Raw genomic sequence first — 15,923 nt, forward strand, 5'->3', positions numbered from 1 at the left:
ACACAAAGTAAGGACTTGATGAATACCATTAATATTATTTGTTGTTATAGTGTACTCTTCCAAGTGCTTAATAAAGTACTCTGCACACAGTAAGTGCTCAATAAACACAATTGAATGAATGAAAATAAATTTTAGTGGTGCACCATCTGAGTATTTGGGCAGATTCTATCCCCTGGGGTAGGAGAAACTCCATAGTGGCACGATGGTCCACTTCACCTGACCTCTAGCTGTGAGTTCCTGAAACAGACATTAGATCTGCAGAGCTTAGGGAAGGCTGTTCAATCTCTTTTTTGGGGTGGTGGTGGTGGATAATTTCTTAACACCCCATGTTGTTTTTCTGCATCCCACTGCTCTCAGGAACCTGAGATCAAGTGAAATAGAAATGATACCCACCCCATGTAATCTAATCTTCCCTAATTTTTAAAATAAGATTTCCCCCTTCTTAGAATGAGCACAATTCAGACATGGTGAGAGGTATTTTAAACGGTGGGGACTGTGAGACACAGCTAGGTTGATTTGCAAGGGATTCTGGAACATCAAGCGACATAAGAGATTTATGAGACTGTTCAGATCAGGAAGGAGGAAGAAGCGACTGTTGCGTTGGCACTGCCGGGAAAGGTGAGGCGTAAAGATCAACAGGGCTGAATGATTCATCTGGTTTAACGGTGTAAGAACACTACAAAGTTCACATCGTGGAAGAGTTTTAAAACAATTTATTTTATGCTTAAATAATCAACTAGATCATCCAGTGTTTTTGTTCTTTTCATACATATGTCATTAGAGCTATTGTCAATGAATGCTTCTTTCAGATGAATATAATCAACAAATTAAAGTATCTCACCAAAACCCAAATAAAAATGCCCTTTAAAACACAGCAGCCTTAACAACCTAATATTACAACTGCTAGAATGGTTACAGATGATTGGCTTACTCCAAGATTCTACATCTTATAGCCAGGACACAATACAGTAATAATTTTACAGCGTGCTGCCAATCTATCGGCTAAAAATTTCTGTTCGGTTCATTTTGAAATATCCCAGACTTGTGCCTCTAAAGGGCCCTGACCCAACTCTAAAGCTGCAAGCATCCCCCCGGATAAGCAAAAACAGTTAGCCCCCCACCCCCCACCCCCAATGCAACTACTGTATAGGTTATTTTTTTATTTTAGGTCATTTCATTGAAAAAAATTGGCAACGGCAACAAATATTAGATGAAGGGCTTTGTGTTTACAGATAAAATCTTATCTTTTGTGGTGCGGTATACTGTAGTGTTTGCAAAATTGGAAAAGATTTAATCAAAATAAGGTGAAACTCATGCATCAAAATATTAGTATCTGAAGAAAAATTTTCACAGAACTACAGAATTCCTCATTTTGGGAATCATTTAAATTTGCAGCAGATTTTAAAGATTTTTTTTAAAATCAAGCCAGCACTTTTGCATATACAAACATTATAATTGCTAATATACAAGAATCAGTGAAGATATACCCAGAATATCCCTGTAGGTGAGGCCACTTGAGATACTATCCTGTTAAATGCGTTTGCAATATTCTGTTTGTGTTCTAAGAGGCAGTGCCTTATCAACATTTATTCTATTTTCTGTTAGAATTTATACATTGTTATTTATTTACAGCAAAACTATTGATGTTTAAAAAAGAAACATAGAGTGTTTATATCCTGACAGTTTGGGTCCAAGAAAAATAAGGCGAGCTGTTGTGGATTTAGTATCTTTTGTGTCTGTCCATGGTTTAACCATTTCATCTCCTGCTGTCCCATTCGGCCACAGGAACTTATTTCATTTGTGGTGACATCAAATTGCTTGAGATAACTTTTAACAGTATGGCATCTTGTATGTACACTGCATTGTTATTTGCACACTCTCTAATCCCGGAATGAAGGTGAATTTCCATGCTCTGAATGTTGGCTCATGCTAAATTAAAATTTTTTGGGTTTTTTTTTCTTTTTCGCATAAAAACCATGCGGTTAATGTGTGGAAGCAGCAAACACACACACACTCTCGCTCTCTCTCTCACACACACATCAGTGAATTTTCAATTCTTGGTGATCTTTTTTCTTCCATACACGGCTTTCTAGAATCCTGGCAGTAAGAGCTCACAGTCCTATGGAGAGAAAGAAAACACATAATGAGCCCAGTTTTCTCTCCAAGGCTTTCTCTGAACTTACTGGAAAGGCTCAGGCTCAAAATGAAGCCTAATGCTGCAGTGCAAAACTACTTTTCCCAAATCAGTGACTTTTCTAGATTTAACATCCATTAGAAGTAGCCCAACAATTATTACAAGAAGTAAGATTGTCAAATTGTTAGTCCCTTACAGTCGGTTTCAAATTACTTCCTCTTTCATCGGTCATTTAAGAACTCACTGAGACCAAATGGCCACACTTTCAACACTGCCATCTCACTCCCTGAACTATATATATCTAGGACAGGAATAATTCAGGGCTGGTTACCTCAAATCACCCCTGTCCAGGTGGTTAAAAAAGCTGTTAGTAGGAGATATGATTGCATCACCTTTTTCCCAAAGAGGAATACAAACTCTTTTGAGATCCCCCATGAATCACTCCATCTTGTTTCTGCACGACACCAGAGAGGGACATCTGGGGGCCAGGCAAAGTCTGTTACAGTCCAGGGGGATCTGTCATTCACCCCAATTCACGGCAACATGACGTTCCAAGAAATCTCCCATCCTTTGCTCATTTCCACAGAAAACACCACAATTCTGTTATTATTCTAGCTCCCAGAGTTCCCCTACTGCCCTCTCTGACCATTGCTGCTAAACCCAGTGTACTTCCTGTTACGCTAGGGACTGGAGTAGATGCTTTAGACTGGAAGGCCCAGAGCAATCTATTTTAAATGGTATTTGTTAAGCACATAATCAAAATAATAATAATGATAATTGTCATTAAGTGCTTATTATGTGCCAGGCACTGTACTAAGCAACGGGGTAGATAGAAGCTAATCAAGTTGGACACAATCCATGCCCTATATGGGGCTCACAGTCTTAAACCCCATTTTACAGATGAGGTAACTGAGGCACAGAGAAATGAAATGACTTGCCCAAGGTCACAATGCAGACAAGCGGCAGAGTGTTCCTATTCATACTTCAGAAACTGGATTTCTCCATCTTGCTAGGAAAATGAAAGCTATCGCTGATCTGAAGTAGCAGAAACGCATTTTATACACCTATTTTTTCAATGGCATTTGTTAAGGGCTTATTATGTTCCAGGTACTTTACTGAGCAGTGGGATAGAGACAAGTGAATCATGTCCCACACGGAGCTCAGTGTTTTAATACCTGTTTTACAGATGAAGTAATTGAGGCACAGAGGAGTTAGGTGACTTGCCAAGGTTACAAAGCAGTCAGGTGTCGGAGCCGGGATCGGAACCCAGGCCCTTCTGAATTCCAAGCCTGTGCTCTATCCACTAGGAAATCCTGCTTTTCACGTTTTGTTTTAAACTCCCCAAAGAAAGTCTCAACCAACCCATTCACGAAAACATCATCATCTTTTGGTCTTCACATAGTGCCGGAAGGAAGGTGCAATGGGCGAAAACTTAGTTCGGTACAAGAAGGAGTGTGAGATCCACCGCTCTGGTTAGAAAAATTGTTGAGGAAATAGGTCCTTCCAGCCAGGGGAGAGCAGCACATCCGAGCCAGGAAGAGGGGCACCTCCCAGCCCCATTCAGCCCCTGCTGCCACCTCTTGGTGGAGCCAGAAAGGGGGTCCCGGTGCTGAAGTGGGGGAGGTGTCAATGGATTGGCTACAGCTAGACGTTCCCCTCCCATGGATACTGTGGAGTGAGAATCACCAAGGGAGGTGAGAGAAGGCAGCACCGCATGCAGCAGATAGTGTCTCCCAGCCTGGCCCAGTCTAGCTGAAACAGGCCCTCAGCTGCCACCCAAAGGTAGCTACTCGGGTATCCACTCTGCTCCCCAAACTCTGTCCACAGCCTGGTTTTCAGGTGGAAGAGGAAGACGGTGTAACTTACTCTACGTCCTTCTCTTCTTTGCTGCCACAGCACTGGAGTAGGGGTCGGGACCAGAGTCATGGGGAGGGAGTGGTTCTAGGGAGGAGAGGGTGACCTCATGATTGAGTGCGAAGGGCTGACCCAAAATGTGGATCCACACTCCTCCTGAACTGTGGACGACAATGGCTCAGGATGTCGGGAGAAGAGGGGAATTGGGATGATAGATTCCTTTTGGGGTTTTCTGTCCCTGCTCAATAGGTCGAGGCTTAGGGTGGGAGAGGGAAAAGAAGGGTTTGGACATCCTGCCTTTAGTTTAGTCTGTGACACTGTCTTGTGTAAAACAGGTGATATCTTTGGGGTTCATAAAAAACTATTTTTCTTTTTCAGTTCAGCAATGCTTTCAGACTAAAGGCTCAAATCTGAAAACGATTGAGACCATTTACAAACCTGGCTTGACTTCCTGGTAACAAAGAGGGGACTTTTCAGAATCAAAATAGAAATTCCAAAAATCAGTGGGACCTGGCAACATTCCAAGTTTAAAACTGATCCTGTAAAAAAAAAATTTTCCTATGGGGAAGAGTTAAATGCCTGGCAAACAGAGTTGTAGTATATTAGACAGTTTTCTTTTTCAGAGAACTCATTCAGGGCTCCGAGTTCCAAGCAGTATTCCTGGATCATTTTACTAGCAGGCTTATGGTAAGCAAACACTTAGTTGAACAGTCCCATAGGGCTCTAACACACGCAAATCTCACTGGACACACAATTCATTTTCCTTTTTCTGATGAAGACCTCATTTGTTTTCTTATTTCTTTCTCTGTCTTGGTTGGCCACCTCCTTCTGACACAGAGGCAACCAAGTCAATGGAGCAGTACATTAAAGATTCTATTATTCATAATTTCACTGCATCTTGTATAGTGCACGATGGAGTGACTGCTATAGAAAACTATAGAAAAAATGTAATACGACATTGTTATTTTATAGTAGTGGTGACCTAATGGATAGAGCACGGGTTTAGGATCAGAAGGACCTGGGTTCTAATCCCTGCTCTGCCACTTGTCTGCTCTGAGTCCTTGGGCAGGTCACTTCATTTCTCTGTGCCTCAGTTACTGCTTCTGTAAAATGGGGATTAAGACTGTGAACCCTATGTGGGACAGGGACTGTGTTCAACCTGGTTAGCTTGTATCTACCCCAATTTTTAGTACAGTGCCTGGCACACAGTAAGCGCTTAACAAATGATATAAAACAGGTTATATATATTATATATATAATTTTGTTAGAAAACAAAATTAACTGTGTAATCCAGACAAGTTGGGTTTGCCTCGTGATTGGGAATCGTTTGTTTAGGCAAGAGAACTTGGAACAATCTTTTGGCCAGGGGCACCAGGAAGAGTATTAGAAGGAGCTAAGCTGCAGGTTGGCCCTCCGGTTACTTCATAAAATGCTCTTTTATTTTATTTGGAAGCCCTGTTGTCAATCCTGTTGGAAACCACAAAAAGAGAACTATGAATTCTGGATGGGAGAAGCAAAATTTATAGAAAAATACTGCTAAAGGAAAACCCTCTTCAGAGGGAGAACTCAACCAATTTAAGTAAACATTACCAAACATTCAGTATCAAGCATGCCATTTAGAATATTCCTTTTAGTGAACTTTGTTTTACTCAAATCTTTAACTTTGACCTGAGGTTTATTTCAACAAAACCCAGACTGTCTGCAACTACTCTGGTCTCATGCTAAAGAATGCATCAGTAGAAATCACAGGAAACATTGGTAAAAAAAAAATCTTTGATGGTCTGTATTTAACCTTCTTCTGAGGATTTACAATGCCACAGGCTTTTCTAAGAAATTGAGAGAGACAAAATAAAGGTACTCTGGATATTTACTCAAATTCATATGATTTATCTTCCAGATTCAGGTCTTAGAATGAATTTAAACATTTGTAGACTTGTGAGATTGAGTGGAGTTTCAAGGGCTCACATGGTTGAAATCATAAAGATGACAACTCTGTGATTGTTTCATTTTGGCCTTCCAAGCTAAAAACAGGTGGAATAAGATGAAGAGGGTGAAAGAAACTTTTGGATGTGAAACCATTCCCTTCCCATTGAGTTCTGTCATTTTTCAGATATCAAAAGTAGCATTACTTCTCACATTGACTGACCATTCACTGTTAGGCTGTTACGAATAACTCTTCTTCTCCACGTGTCTGATTTCTTTTTTTGTCTTCACCTTATAGCCTTCTCCCTGCTTTAAACAAAATGAACAAATTAAGATTTTATGGGTTTAGGGTTTGAAATGGTAAAACAGTTCCCCACTGGGTCCCTGGAGCTTTGTTAGGCTAAGGAGAAAGCAGGTTATGCTACTAGGCCATACAATCCATCACCTTTAGCCCTCAGCTAAGGTCCAATCCCACAGACTAGGATGCAGTCTCACTGTAGAAAAGCCCATTATGCCGTCCAACAAACATTCATGAAAGTGAGTAAGTTAGCGGTGAAAGAAAATACCAGTAAGTGGCAATTAAAAAAATACACATCAGCAGTAAATCACTGCATCCCAGAAGCAAGATTCCCCTCATGGGGATACTGAAAAGCAGTGCACTTTCAAATCACATTTTTTTTTAAATCAGCAGACCTCGGAGTGAAACCCACCACAGAGCTTTGTGTAGTAAAGACCACGAAAATCAGAGATTAAATATACATTAGTAGTCTTTTCAGGGGCATTTTCTCACAAACATATAGAATTACAAATAAAAAAAGTTACAATCTAGTGAGTGGTTCAACTTTTTCCACATCAGAGATATTCTTCTGCTAGCAAACTGGATAATATGAGCATTTAGGATTTACAATATTACAGAGGTAAAGACACCATATTGTTTTTGGAGTCTGAGCAACAGTTGACATTTTCTAGTCAGATTATCCTCATTTGGTAAAGGGAGCCTGTAGAATATTGTCTTTAAAATGGTAGAAGTAGAAGAAAAAAAAAGATGCACACAGGAGCCAGAGGGTTCAACACTGGTATCATTTCTTTTGTGGGATATCTATTTGTGATCCAGGGGACAATGACAGAAATATAATTTCTAACAGGGAACCTCTCAGAATCCAATTATTTATTGAAGCAACTTTCACTGAGGCCAGGATTTCTCAAAATCTCTAACGTGTTAGACCTAAATATCATCACACACACATCCCCAGTAATACTGAGCTCCAAGTCAGTGTCTTTTAGGATAGGCGCCTGTGGGAGAAAGTTCCTTTTTCCCCAGAAAGATCCTTAGAACAGTTCCAAAGTGCAAATTGGATAGCTATGAAGTTTTTAATGGCGTTTCACTGAATAGGGGAGAATGGAATTCACATTAAAGATTTGCAAATACATCAAGAAGTTTTGCCTTTTATTCTTCACCGGTCACACATCTTGTTAAGGCTGCAAGCATTTCATCTTGCCAAACAGCAAACTCCCAACCCTTGAGCAGCATTTTCTATCAAGTCATCACAGTCAATAAAACTCAATTTGTTGGCCTGACCCATGCCCCCCCACCCTCCACCATTACCATGTCACCAAGTTTTCTCTCATGAGGGATAGCAATACGTCTTATTACTTTCCGGGTGACCTGCAGGAATGAAAAGTGCAGGGATTTTGGTTTTCTTTTTTTTTTTTTCATTTCCAAAGAAAGTAGGACAAAAAATTGCAGGTTTTGGAAAATAAAACCATATAATGATAGGAGAACAGACAAAGCCCAATTGTTATTACTTTTCTCGTGATGATGTTGCCTTCTTCATCAGTAAATTGTTCTTCTGTGACAGATTCACCTGGCATGTTTTTTGCTTCCGCCCCCTAAAGAATGTGTCACACAAAGATTAGTAACACATTCCAAATTTGGAAAAATCCAGACCCCGGGTTTCACACCACTCCACACACAAAACACATGCTTGGGGAGAACATATTCATGCTACAGGTTAAAGAAAAAAGTAACTCTGACAAAGACCAGATATTTCTAGCACAGGTTGGTTGCTTGGTTTTTTCAAGATGTAAGTGACTTCTTGTAAAACCTCTGGCTAAATTATTTAAACATTGAGAAAGAGCCCAGGAGTCATAAGGTCATGGGTTCTAATTCCGAATCCACCACTTGTCTGCTGTGTGACCTTGGTCAAGTCACTTCACCTCTCTGGGCCTGTTACCTCATCTGTAGAATGGGGATTGAGATTGTGAGCCCCACGTGGGACAGGTACTATGTCCAATCCGATTTGCTTGTATCTACTCCAGCACTTAGAACAGTACCTGGCACATAGTAAATGCTTAACAAATATCATTATTGTTATTATTTCATTAAACCAGTTACTGAGGGTAAAGAACAATCTTCTCCTGGATTAACATTTGCCATTTTCATATTGTTAGAAAACAGTCATCTTGAAGGGTCATTTGTGAGTCAGCTACCTACAAAGCCCAAATCCTTCAGGTTTGGAGCAGATGAGTTACTGAGGAGAGATGCTGGTTTTGAGAATTTAAATTCAAATTTTTTGAGAATGAGAATTTTTTGAAGCAGAATATAATCTGGTTTCTAGAATCTCAGACTGAATATGGTTTTACTTATTTGTTCTGCTTGAAAGTGCTTTCAGTCAGCAGAATTAGAGCTGGCTAATGATTAAAGAGAGGCACGGAGAATTTAGAGAGGACTCTGAGGAGAGAAACAAATGGAGTGAGAGATGGAAAGTAGAAAAAATGGTAAAGAAGCTGGGATTTCTCAAGTAGGAAAAGAGAAAGCTGGGGACCAATTTAATCAATCTTCCTACTGATGAACGGTTCTTTTAGAGATTCTCTATCTCAGTGGCATCAAAGTAAGAGAAAGTGGGCTTCCATGGAAATATTGGGATTTACATTAGATATAACAGTTTCCTGATGTGAAGGTGGTTAAACAGAATGTCAGAGAAGATTGCCTGTAAAACAGGGGAGTATTTCCTGTGCCTGAAAGACTTTATAAAATTCCACCTAAAGACTGGAAGAAGGACTTGGTAGGCTCTAGTCCTGGGATTTCTGGGATAGCAGGAAGCAAATGGGAAAAAAGCTATATGCCACATCTGATCTACTCTTATGGGGTAGAAAGTTTATTTTTTGCATTGGGAGCTCAAGCACTGTGGAGTTCTGATTGTTCTACTTTTTTTTAAGGTATTTGTTAAGTGCTTACTCTGTGCCAGGCACTGTACTAAGCACTGGGGTAGATACAAGGTAATTAGGTTGGATATGGTCCCTGTTCCACATGGGTCTCACAGTATTACTTCCCATTTTACAGATGAGGCAAAGAGAAGTTAAGTGACCTACTCAAAGGTCATAGAGCAGAAAAGTTCTAATCATATATCTCTAACCATTCAGACATTTACACAAGTCTTTCAACCACTTATATTGTGAATGAAAGTGGAATAGGTGGACAGTGCTGCAGTAAAACACACCTCCTTTTTATGGTATCTGTTAAGTGCTTACTAGGTACAAGGCATTGTACTAAGCACTGGGGAAAATACAAGCTAATCAAATTGGATACAGTTTATGACACTTGGGGCTCACAGTCTTAATCCCCATTCTACAGATGGAGTAACTGAGGCCCGAGAAGTTAAATGACTTGCCCGAGGTCACACATTAGGCAAGTGGTGGAGCCAGAATTAGAACCCAGGTCCTCTGACTCCCAGGCCTAGGCTCTTTCTCAACCTGGAAACATACAGACTTTAATGGATCACAATGGGCTAAAGAAAAATCTGACAAACAAGGAATTTGATCTTTTGGGGGGACTGTATCATGCAAAGATGGGAAAAATGTGAGACATAAAGCAAGCACGGTGATATAGTTGTTTTTCTTACCAGGCAGCTCAGATTTAGAGTGCCCCATACTGGCCATCCACAGAATGATGTTGTTTTTTAATTTTTTTATTTCTGGCATAAGAGCCCATTGTCCTACGCTGGTTTCTGCAAAGTGATATTCACTTAGCTGCATGGGCCCAGAAGCCAAAGCAAAGCTTTGGGAGTGCCTTGCAAACTGAACAAAGAATGCTGGAGCATTCATGCCAAAGGTGGAACTGAAATACCGAGACTGCTCTCTCTAAGGTCACCCATGACCTCCTTCTTGCCAAATCCAATGGCTCCTACTCCATTCTAATCCTCCTTGACCTCTCTGCTGCCTTTGACACTGTCGACCATCCCCTCCTCCTCCATACCTTATCTCACCTTGGCTTCTCGGACTCTGTCCTCTCCCGGTTCTCCTCTTACCTCTCTGGCCGGTCATTCTTGGTCTCCTTCGCTGGAGCCTCCTCCCCCTCCCATCCTTTAACTGTTGGAGTTCCTCAAGGGTCAGTTCTTGGCCCTCTTCTGTTCTCCATTTACACTCACTCCCTCGGTGAACTCATTCGCTCTCACGGCTTTGACTACCATCTCTACGCAGATGACACGCAGATCTACATCTCCGCCCCTGTCCTCTCCCCCTCCCTTCAGGCTCGCATCTCCTCCTGCCTCCGGGACGTCTCCACCTGGATGTCGGCCCGCCACCTAAAACTCAACATGAGCAAGACTGAGCTCCTCATCTTCCCTCCCAAACCCAGTCCTCTCCCTGACTTCTCTATCACCGTGGATGGCACGACCATCCTTCCCGTCTCTCGGGCCCGCAATCTCGGTGTCATTCTTGACTCGTCTCTCTCGTTCACCCCACACATCCTATCCGTTACCGAGACCTGCCGGTTTCACCTCTACAATATCGCCAAGATCCGCCCTTTCCTCTCCACCCAAATGGCTACCTTACTGTTACGGGCTCTCGTTATATCCCGGCTAGACTACTGTGTCAGCCTTCTCTCTGACCTCCCTTCCTCCTCTCTTGCCCCACTCCAGTCTATTCTTCACTCCACTGCCCGGCTCATCTTCCTGCAGAAACGATCTGGGCATGTCACTCCCCTTCTTAAACAACTCCAGTGGTTGCCTATCAACCTCCGCTCCAAACAAAAACTCCTCACTCTAGGCTTCAAGGCTCTCCATCACCTTGCCCCTTCCTACCTCTCCTCCCTTCTCTCTTTCTACCGCCCACCCCGCATGCTCCACTCCTCTGCCGCCCACCTCCTCACCGTCCCCCGGTCTCGCCTATCCCGTCAACCCCTGGGTCACGTCCTCCCGTGGTCCTGGAACGCCCTCCCTCCTCACCTCCGCCAAACTGATTCTCTTTCCCTCTTCAAAACCCTACTTAAAACTCACCTCCTCCAAGAGGCGTTCCCAGACTGAGCTCCTCTTCTCCCTCTACTCCCTCTGCCATCCCCCCTTTACCTCTCCGCATCTTAACCCTCTTTTTCCCCTTTTCCCTCTGCTCCTCCACCTCTCCCTTCCCATCCCCACAGCACTGTACTCGTCCGCCCAACTGTATATATTTTCGTTACCCTATTTATTTTGTTAATGAATTGTACATCGCCTTGATTCTATTTAGTTGTTCTTGTCTGTCCGTCTCCCCCGATTAGACTGTAAGCCCGTCAAACGGCAGGGACTGTCTCTATCTGTTGCCGACTTGTTCATCCCAAGCGCTTAGTACAGTGCTCTGCACATAGTAAGCGCTCAATAAATACTATTGAATGAAATATCAAGGGACCCGTTTTTCTTGCTGCAACATGTCTGGTTGCAAAGGATCTTGTTCATTTATTAGTATCTCTTACAGATCAATTAGAGACAGAAGAAAACTGGCACAGGTCAGAGGAAACTTGAAGGAGTAAGAGATTTCACTTCTCTGTGCCTCAGTTCCCTCATCTGTAAAATGGAGATTAATACTGTGAGCCCCATATGGCACAGGGACTGTGTCTAACCTGATTCATTTGCATCTACCCCAAGGCTTAGTACAGTTCTTGGCACATACAAAGTACTTAATAAATACCATTAAAAAAAGAATATCCCGTAAAGCCTGTCAAAGGATTTTTTTTTTCCTCAGGTGTAGCAGCGGAAGCTCTGTTTCGGTCACATAAAACAGAGCAGGGCCAAGGGCAGAAACAGCGAGCTTCGTGGGGCTTGGTTCATCTGTAGTCTATTTATTTAAAGGTCTAGACCTTAAATAAATAGGCTATACGTTCCTTAAAACCACCAGGGACTGCACTCCTTCTCAGGGAAGACACACAACTATGAGAAGCTGCATGGCATCGGGGCTAGAGCTTGGGCCTGGGAGTCAGAAGGTCATGCGTTCTAATCCCAGCTCCACCACTCATCTGCTGTGTGGGCTCGGGCAAGCGGCTTCACTTCTCTGGGCCTAAGTTTCCTCATCTGTAAAATGGGGATTGAGACTGAGGGCCCCTTGTGGGACAGGGACTGTGTCCACACCGATTTCCTTGTACCCACCCCTGAGCTTAGTATAGTGCCTGGCACATAGTAAGCTCTTAACAAATACCATCATTATTATTATACCTTTCAGAGTAGGGAGGAGGAAATACATCTGATTCTGCTCTTTCCTGCCTCCACTCTCCATTGTGACCCATGCCAGAAAGTGGACTGCCAGCCCAAATAATCACCCCGCGCCGGTCCTTACGACTGGCTGAAAGGAAAGAACCAGGAAGGGAGAGAATCTCAGGGTGCAGGAAGAGTTTGTGCTGGCAAAGCATTGTAAGGGGAGGACCTGTTTACAAATCCAAAAGGGACGCAGTGACTGAGTACTAATTCCTCATTTTTGTCTTTGAATGTTCATTGGCTTAGGGCTAATTAAGCTTAAGATTTTAATCAAGTTGTTCAAAAATGTATTTCAGCTGAGGCTATGGTTTTACTCTGTCGAACTTCAAGGGAGATAATTCTCCTGGCTGGGAATGGGGTTGACTCTTACTCCTTTGAGTGCCTCAATTTCAGCCCTTATTGCTTCTCTGCAGTTCCTCTTTCCTTCTACTGGATTTCTCATGTCTAGATTCTTGGGAAACCTTGCAAGCAGAGAAGCAGCATTGCTCAGTAGAAAGAGCCCGGGCTTGGGAGTCAGAGGTCATGGGTTCTAATCCCGGCTCCGCCGCTTGTCAGCTGTGTGACTTTGGGCAAGTCACTTAACTTCTCTGTGCCTCAGTTACCTCATCTGTAAAATGGGGATTAAAATGTGAGCCCTATGTGGGACAACCTGATCACCTTGTATCCCCCCAGTGCTTAGAACAGTGCTTTGCACATAGTAAGCACTTAAATGCCATCATTATTATTATTATTATTGCAAATAATAAAACCAGCAATGGGAAAAATGCATTTCTTTTTGTGGAAAAACTTGGAAAATAACTGCCTTTTCATGTTCAACAGACCACCAGCCTACCCATATTCAAAGCCCTATTAAAATCACATCTCCTCCAAAAAACTTTCTCTGACTGCGTCACGTATGCGCTTGGGTCGGTACCCATTAAACACTTTGATACAAACCCTACCCCAGGCCCCAAAGCACTTATGTACATATACTTATGTTCTGCTACTTCCGTTATCTTTAACTTATTTTGATGTATGTCTCCCCAGTGAGATTATAAACTCTTTGTGGACACGGATCTTGTTTACCAACTCTATTCCACTTTACCTTCCCAAGTGCTTAATACAGTGAGCTGCAGTAAATGCTCAATAAATTCAATAGATTGACTGACTGATTGCCTAGCAACACAACTCACAGTCCAGGAGTCATGATCTTGCCTTCTCAAGACTCCCTCTGGCTATTCCTCTCTGAAGTGCATTAAAATCTCTTGAAAGGTAGCAAGACGCAACATGGCTTAGTGAATAAAGCATGGTCCTTGGAGTCATTAGGATCTGGGTTCTAATCTTGCCTCCATCACAACTCTGCTTTGTGACCTTGTGGAAGTCACTTAACTTCTCTGGGCCTTAGCTACCTCATCTGTAAAGTGGGGATTAAGAGTGTGAGCTCCATGTGGGACAGGCACTGTGTCTAACCTGATTAACTTTTATCTACCCCAGTGTATAGAATAGTGCTTGGTACACAGTAAGTCCTTTACAAGAACTATTATTATTAGTATTATAATTATTAAGACTGGATCAGTCTTTTTTCTGTCTGTCTCAATCTCAGTTCAACCACCAAAGAATAGCCAGCCTCTTAGGAGTTTTTACCAGGTCCTGGGAACCTGTCCCCTTGTTTCTCTTCAAACATTTTCAAGTCTGATAAAGGGATTTTGAAATTATTTTCAAAAAGGATGTTAAACAGGATAACTGTCAGATTAGGCTTCCTTGATGGCAGGCTGTAAGATGAGTGCAAGTCGGCCTTTGGCGATCCAGGACGACTCTCCAAGATGCTCACCAAACCATGGGAAATTTGGGAATACTCTATTCGGTGAACTCTTAGGTTTTCAACTGGGGTTTTAAGAGTATGGAAAGGCCCAAATAAGCTTTTCATTTGCTGACCTATAAGGCTTCATACAATTCGGTCCCAAGGACGGACATTAGTCGCTCATGCTCAAAAAGCACCTCCAGAAGGAACACAGTACGAATATCACACATTTTCATCACTGCCAAACACACTGATCCAGACAGAGACAAAGTTCCAGGCAGCAAGCTTGAAAATGAAACAAGAACACAGCCACTTCACCATTTATACACCAGGACATGTCAGTAATAGAAAGTCACCCCTAATACGGTGACCCAAAGCAAGTTCACAAGTTCAGCTTTCTCCTCAATCAAGCCATTCCGATGCTCTCACTTAGCATGACCACGGAATACCTTTATAATCAAACGTCGGCGAATAACTCTGGTAGTGACTCTCCTTTCCTCATCTGAGGTCGAATCACTTTCACTGCCTTTAAATTCCTGATAAATGCATTTTTTAGTGTAATGTTATCAGAACAATTAAAGAAAAGACATTCTGAGAAGGGAAATCAGGAAAGAAATCATTTCACTGAACTTGTCCATTTCTTTGCTGGAGGAACTACAGCTGCCCATGTGCTTATGTTCTTACGAGAATCAGATTCTTGGGGAAGAAGGATATGATTTCTGAGCGGGGAAACGAAGCAAGATTATTTTCAGTGGACAGAAGCCATAGGAAAATGCAATTTTCTTAAAGGAATCGAGTGATTTAAAAAAGCCAATTTTGGGTTGGGTTTTTTGGGCAGTCTCAGAATTGGCTGTCAAAATGTATATTTTCAGCCAGTTGGAGGTTCATCTTTAATAGATTACTAGTTTCCAACAAAATTACTTTAATATAAAAATGGAGGAGGCTCTCCTGGAGCTGCAAACTAGCCCTAGATATAGCTCCTGACACCTTCTGTAGGTGTCACATGAAGAAAATCCTGGTTCTGAGATGCCAGGAGATCCTGACCAGCACCAAGATCAGACATGGAGTTGGATCCAAAGCAACCCCCGACTCTGTAAAATAACAGCAGCTACAAAAAAATAGAAATTCCAATTCCCTCTAAATCTACAATGAAAATCTTTCAACTGTCATTTCTTTCTTAAATTTGTATATTAGGTGACAATTTTTAGAACTCATCTAAAGGGAGAGGAAAAAAAGGAATGCTTTAATGGAAAAGGGCACAGGTGAAGGTTAATTGCTTAAAATAATTCTTTTGTGTGGGAGACAAGAATAGGTTAGAAATGAAATAGAAAAGTGTTGCGTGGAAGAAAACTACTATTAAAAAAATGAAATCTTTATATTTGAGCAGTGATTAAAAGTTTTCTACTAGTAACAAAACATCATCCTAGAAAATGGATTAGAGTTTAATGTGAGTAATTCTCTATGAAATACACAAATAGACTTTATTCCCATGAAATTAGGGTTTAACCATGCTTGAAATATTATTTTGTATGTTACCCAGGGGGAAAATATGCTCAAACAAACACAAACAAGGAGAAAAAAAATAAGAAAAATACAGAAATAATTTTGGGTGTTATTCAGCAAGACAGTTAAGATTTTGTGATTCTGGTGCCAAAAAGACAGATGCTATCCTGGCCTATTGGCCCTCTGGCATATACTCAATAAATACTACTCAAGGTTGTCGTGACATTTA

At 41.8% G+C, this 15,923-nt stretch overlaps 1 protein-coding gene across 32 annotated transcripts in view; it reads right to left on the bottom strand.

Annotated features, from left to right (window-relative positions):
* Positions 1-695: 695 nt before the first annotated feature.
* The window catches only part of ANK3 (ankyrin 3), a 678,945-nt gene continuing 663,717 nt past the window's right edge, over positions 696-15,923 (bottom strand). For 25 of the 32 annotated variants that reach the window (XM_029059625.2, XM_029059631.2, XM_039911537.1 and 22 more), the window contains 2 exons: positions 6,135-6,220; positions 696-2,119 (listed from right to left, as the gene is read on the bottom strand). In XM_029059625.2, the coding sequence (XP_028915458.1) occupies positions 6,152-6,220 (69 nt within the window). In that variant the 3' untranslated portion in view covers positions 696-2,119; positions 6,135-6,151. Of the gene's footprint in view, positions 2,120-6,124; positions 6,221-7,517; positions 7,578-7,717; positions 7,802-14,640; positions 14,728-15,923 lie in introns of all 32 variants that reach the window. The other 7 variants (XM_039911541.1, XM_029059649.2, XM_039911542.1 and 4 more) reach the window with 4 other exon arrangements.

The sequence above is a fragment of the Ornithorhynchus anatinus genome, chromosome 3, assembly GCF_004115215.2.
Source record: "Ornithorhynchus anatinus isolate Pmale09 chromosome 3, mOrnAna1.pri.v4, whole genome shotgun sequence".
NCBI lineage: Eukaryota > Metazoa > Chordata > Mammalia > Monotremata > Ornithorhynchidae > Ornithorhynchus > Ornithorhynchus anatinus.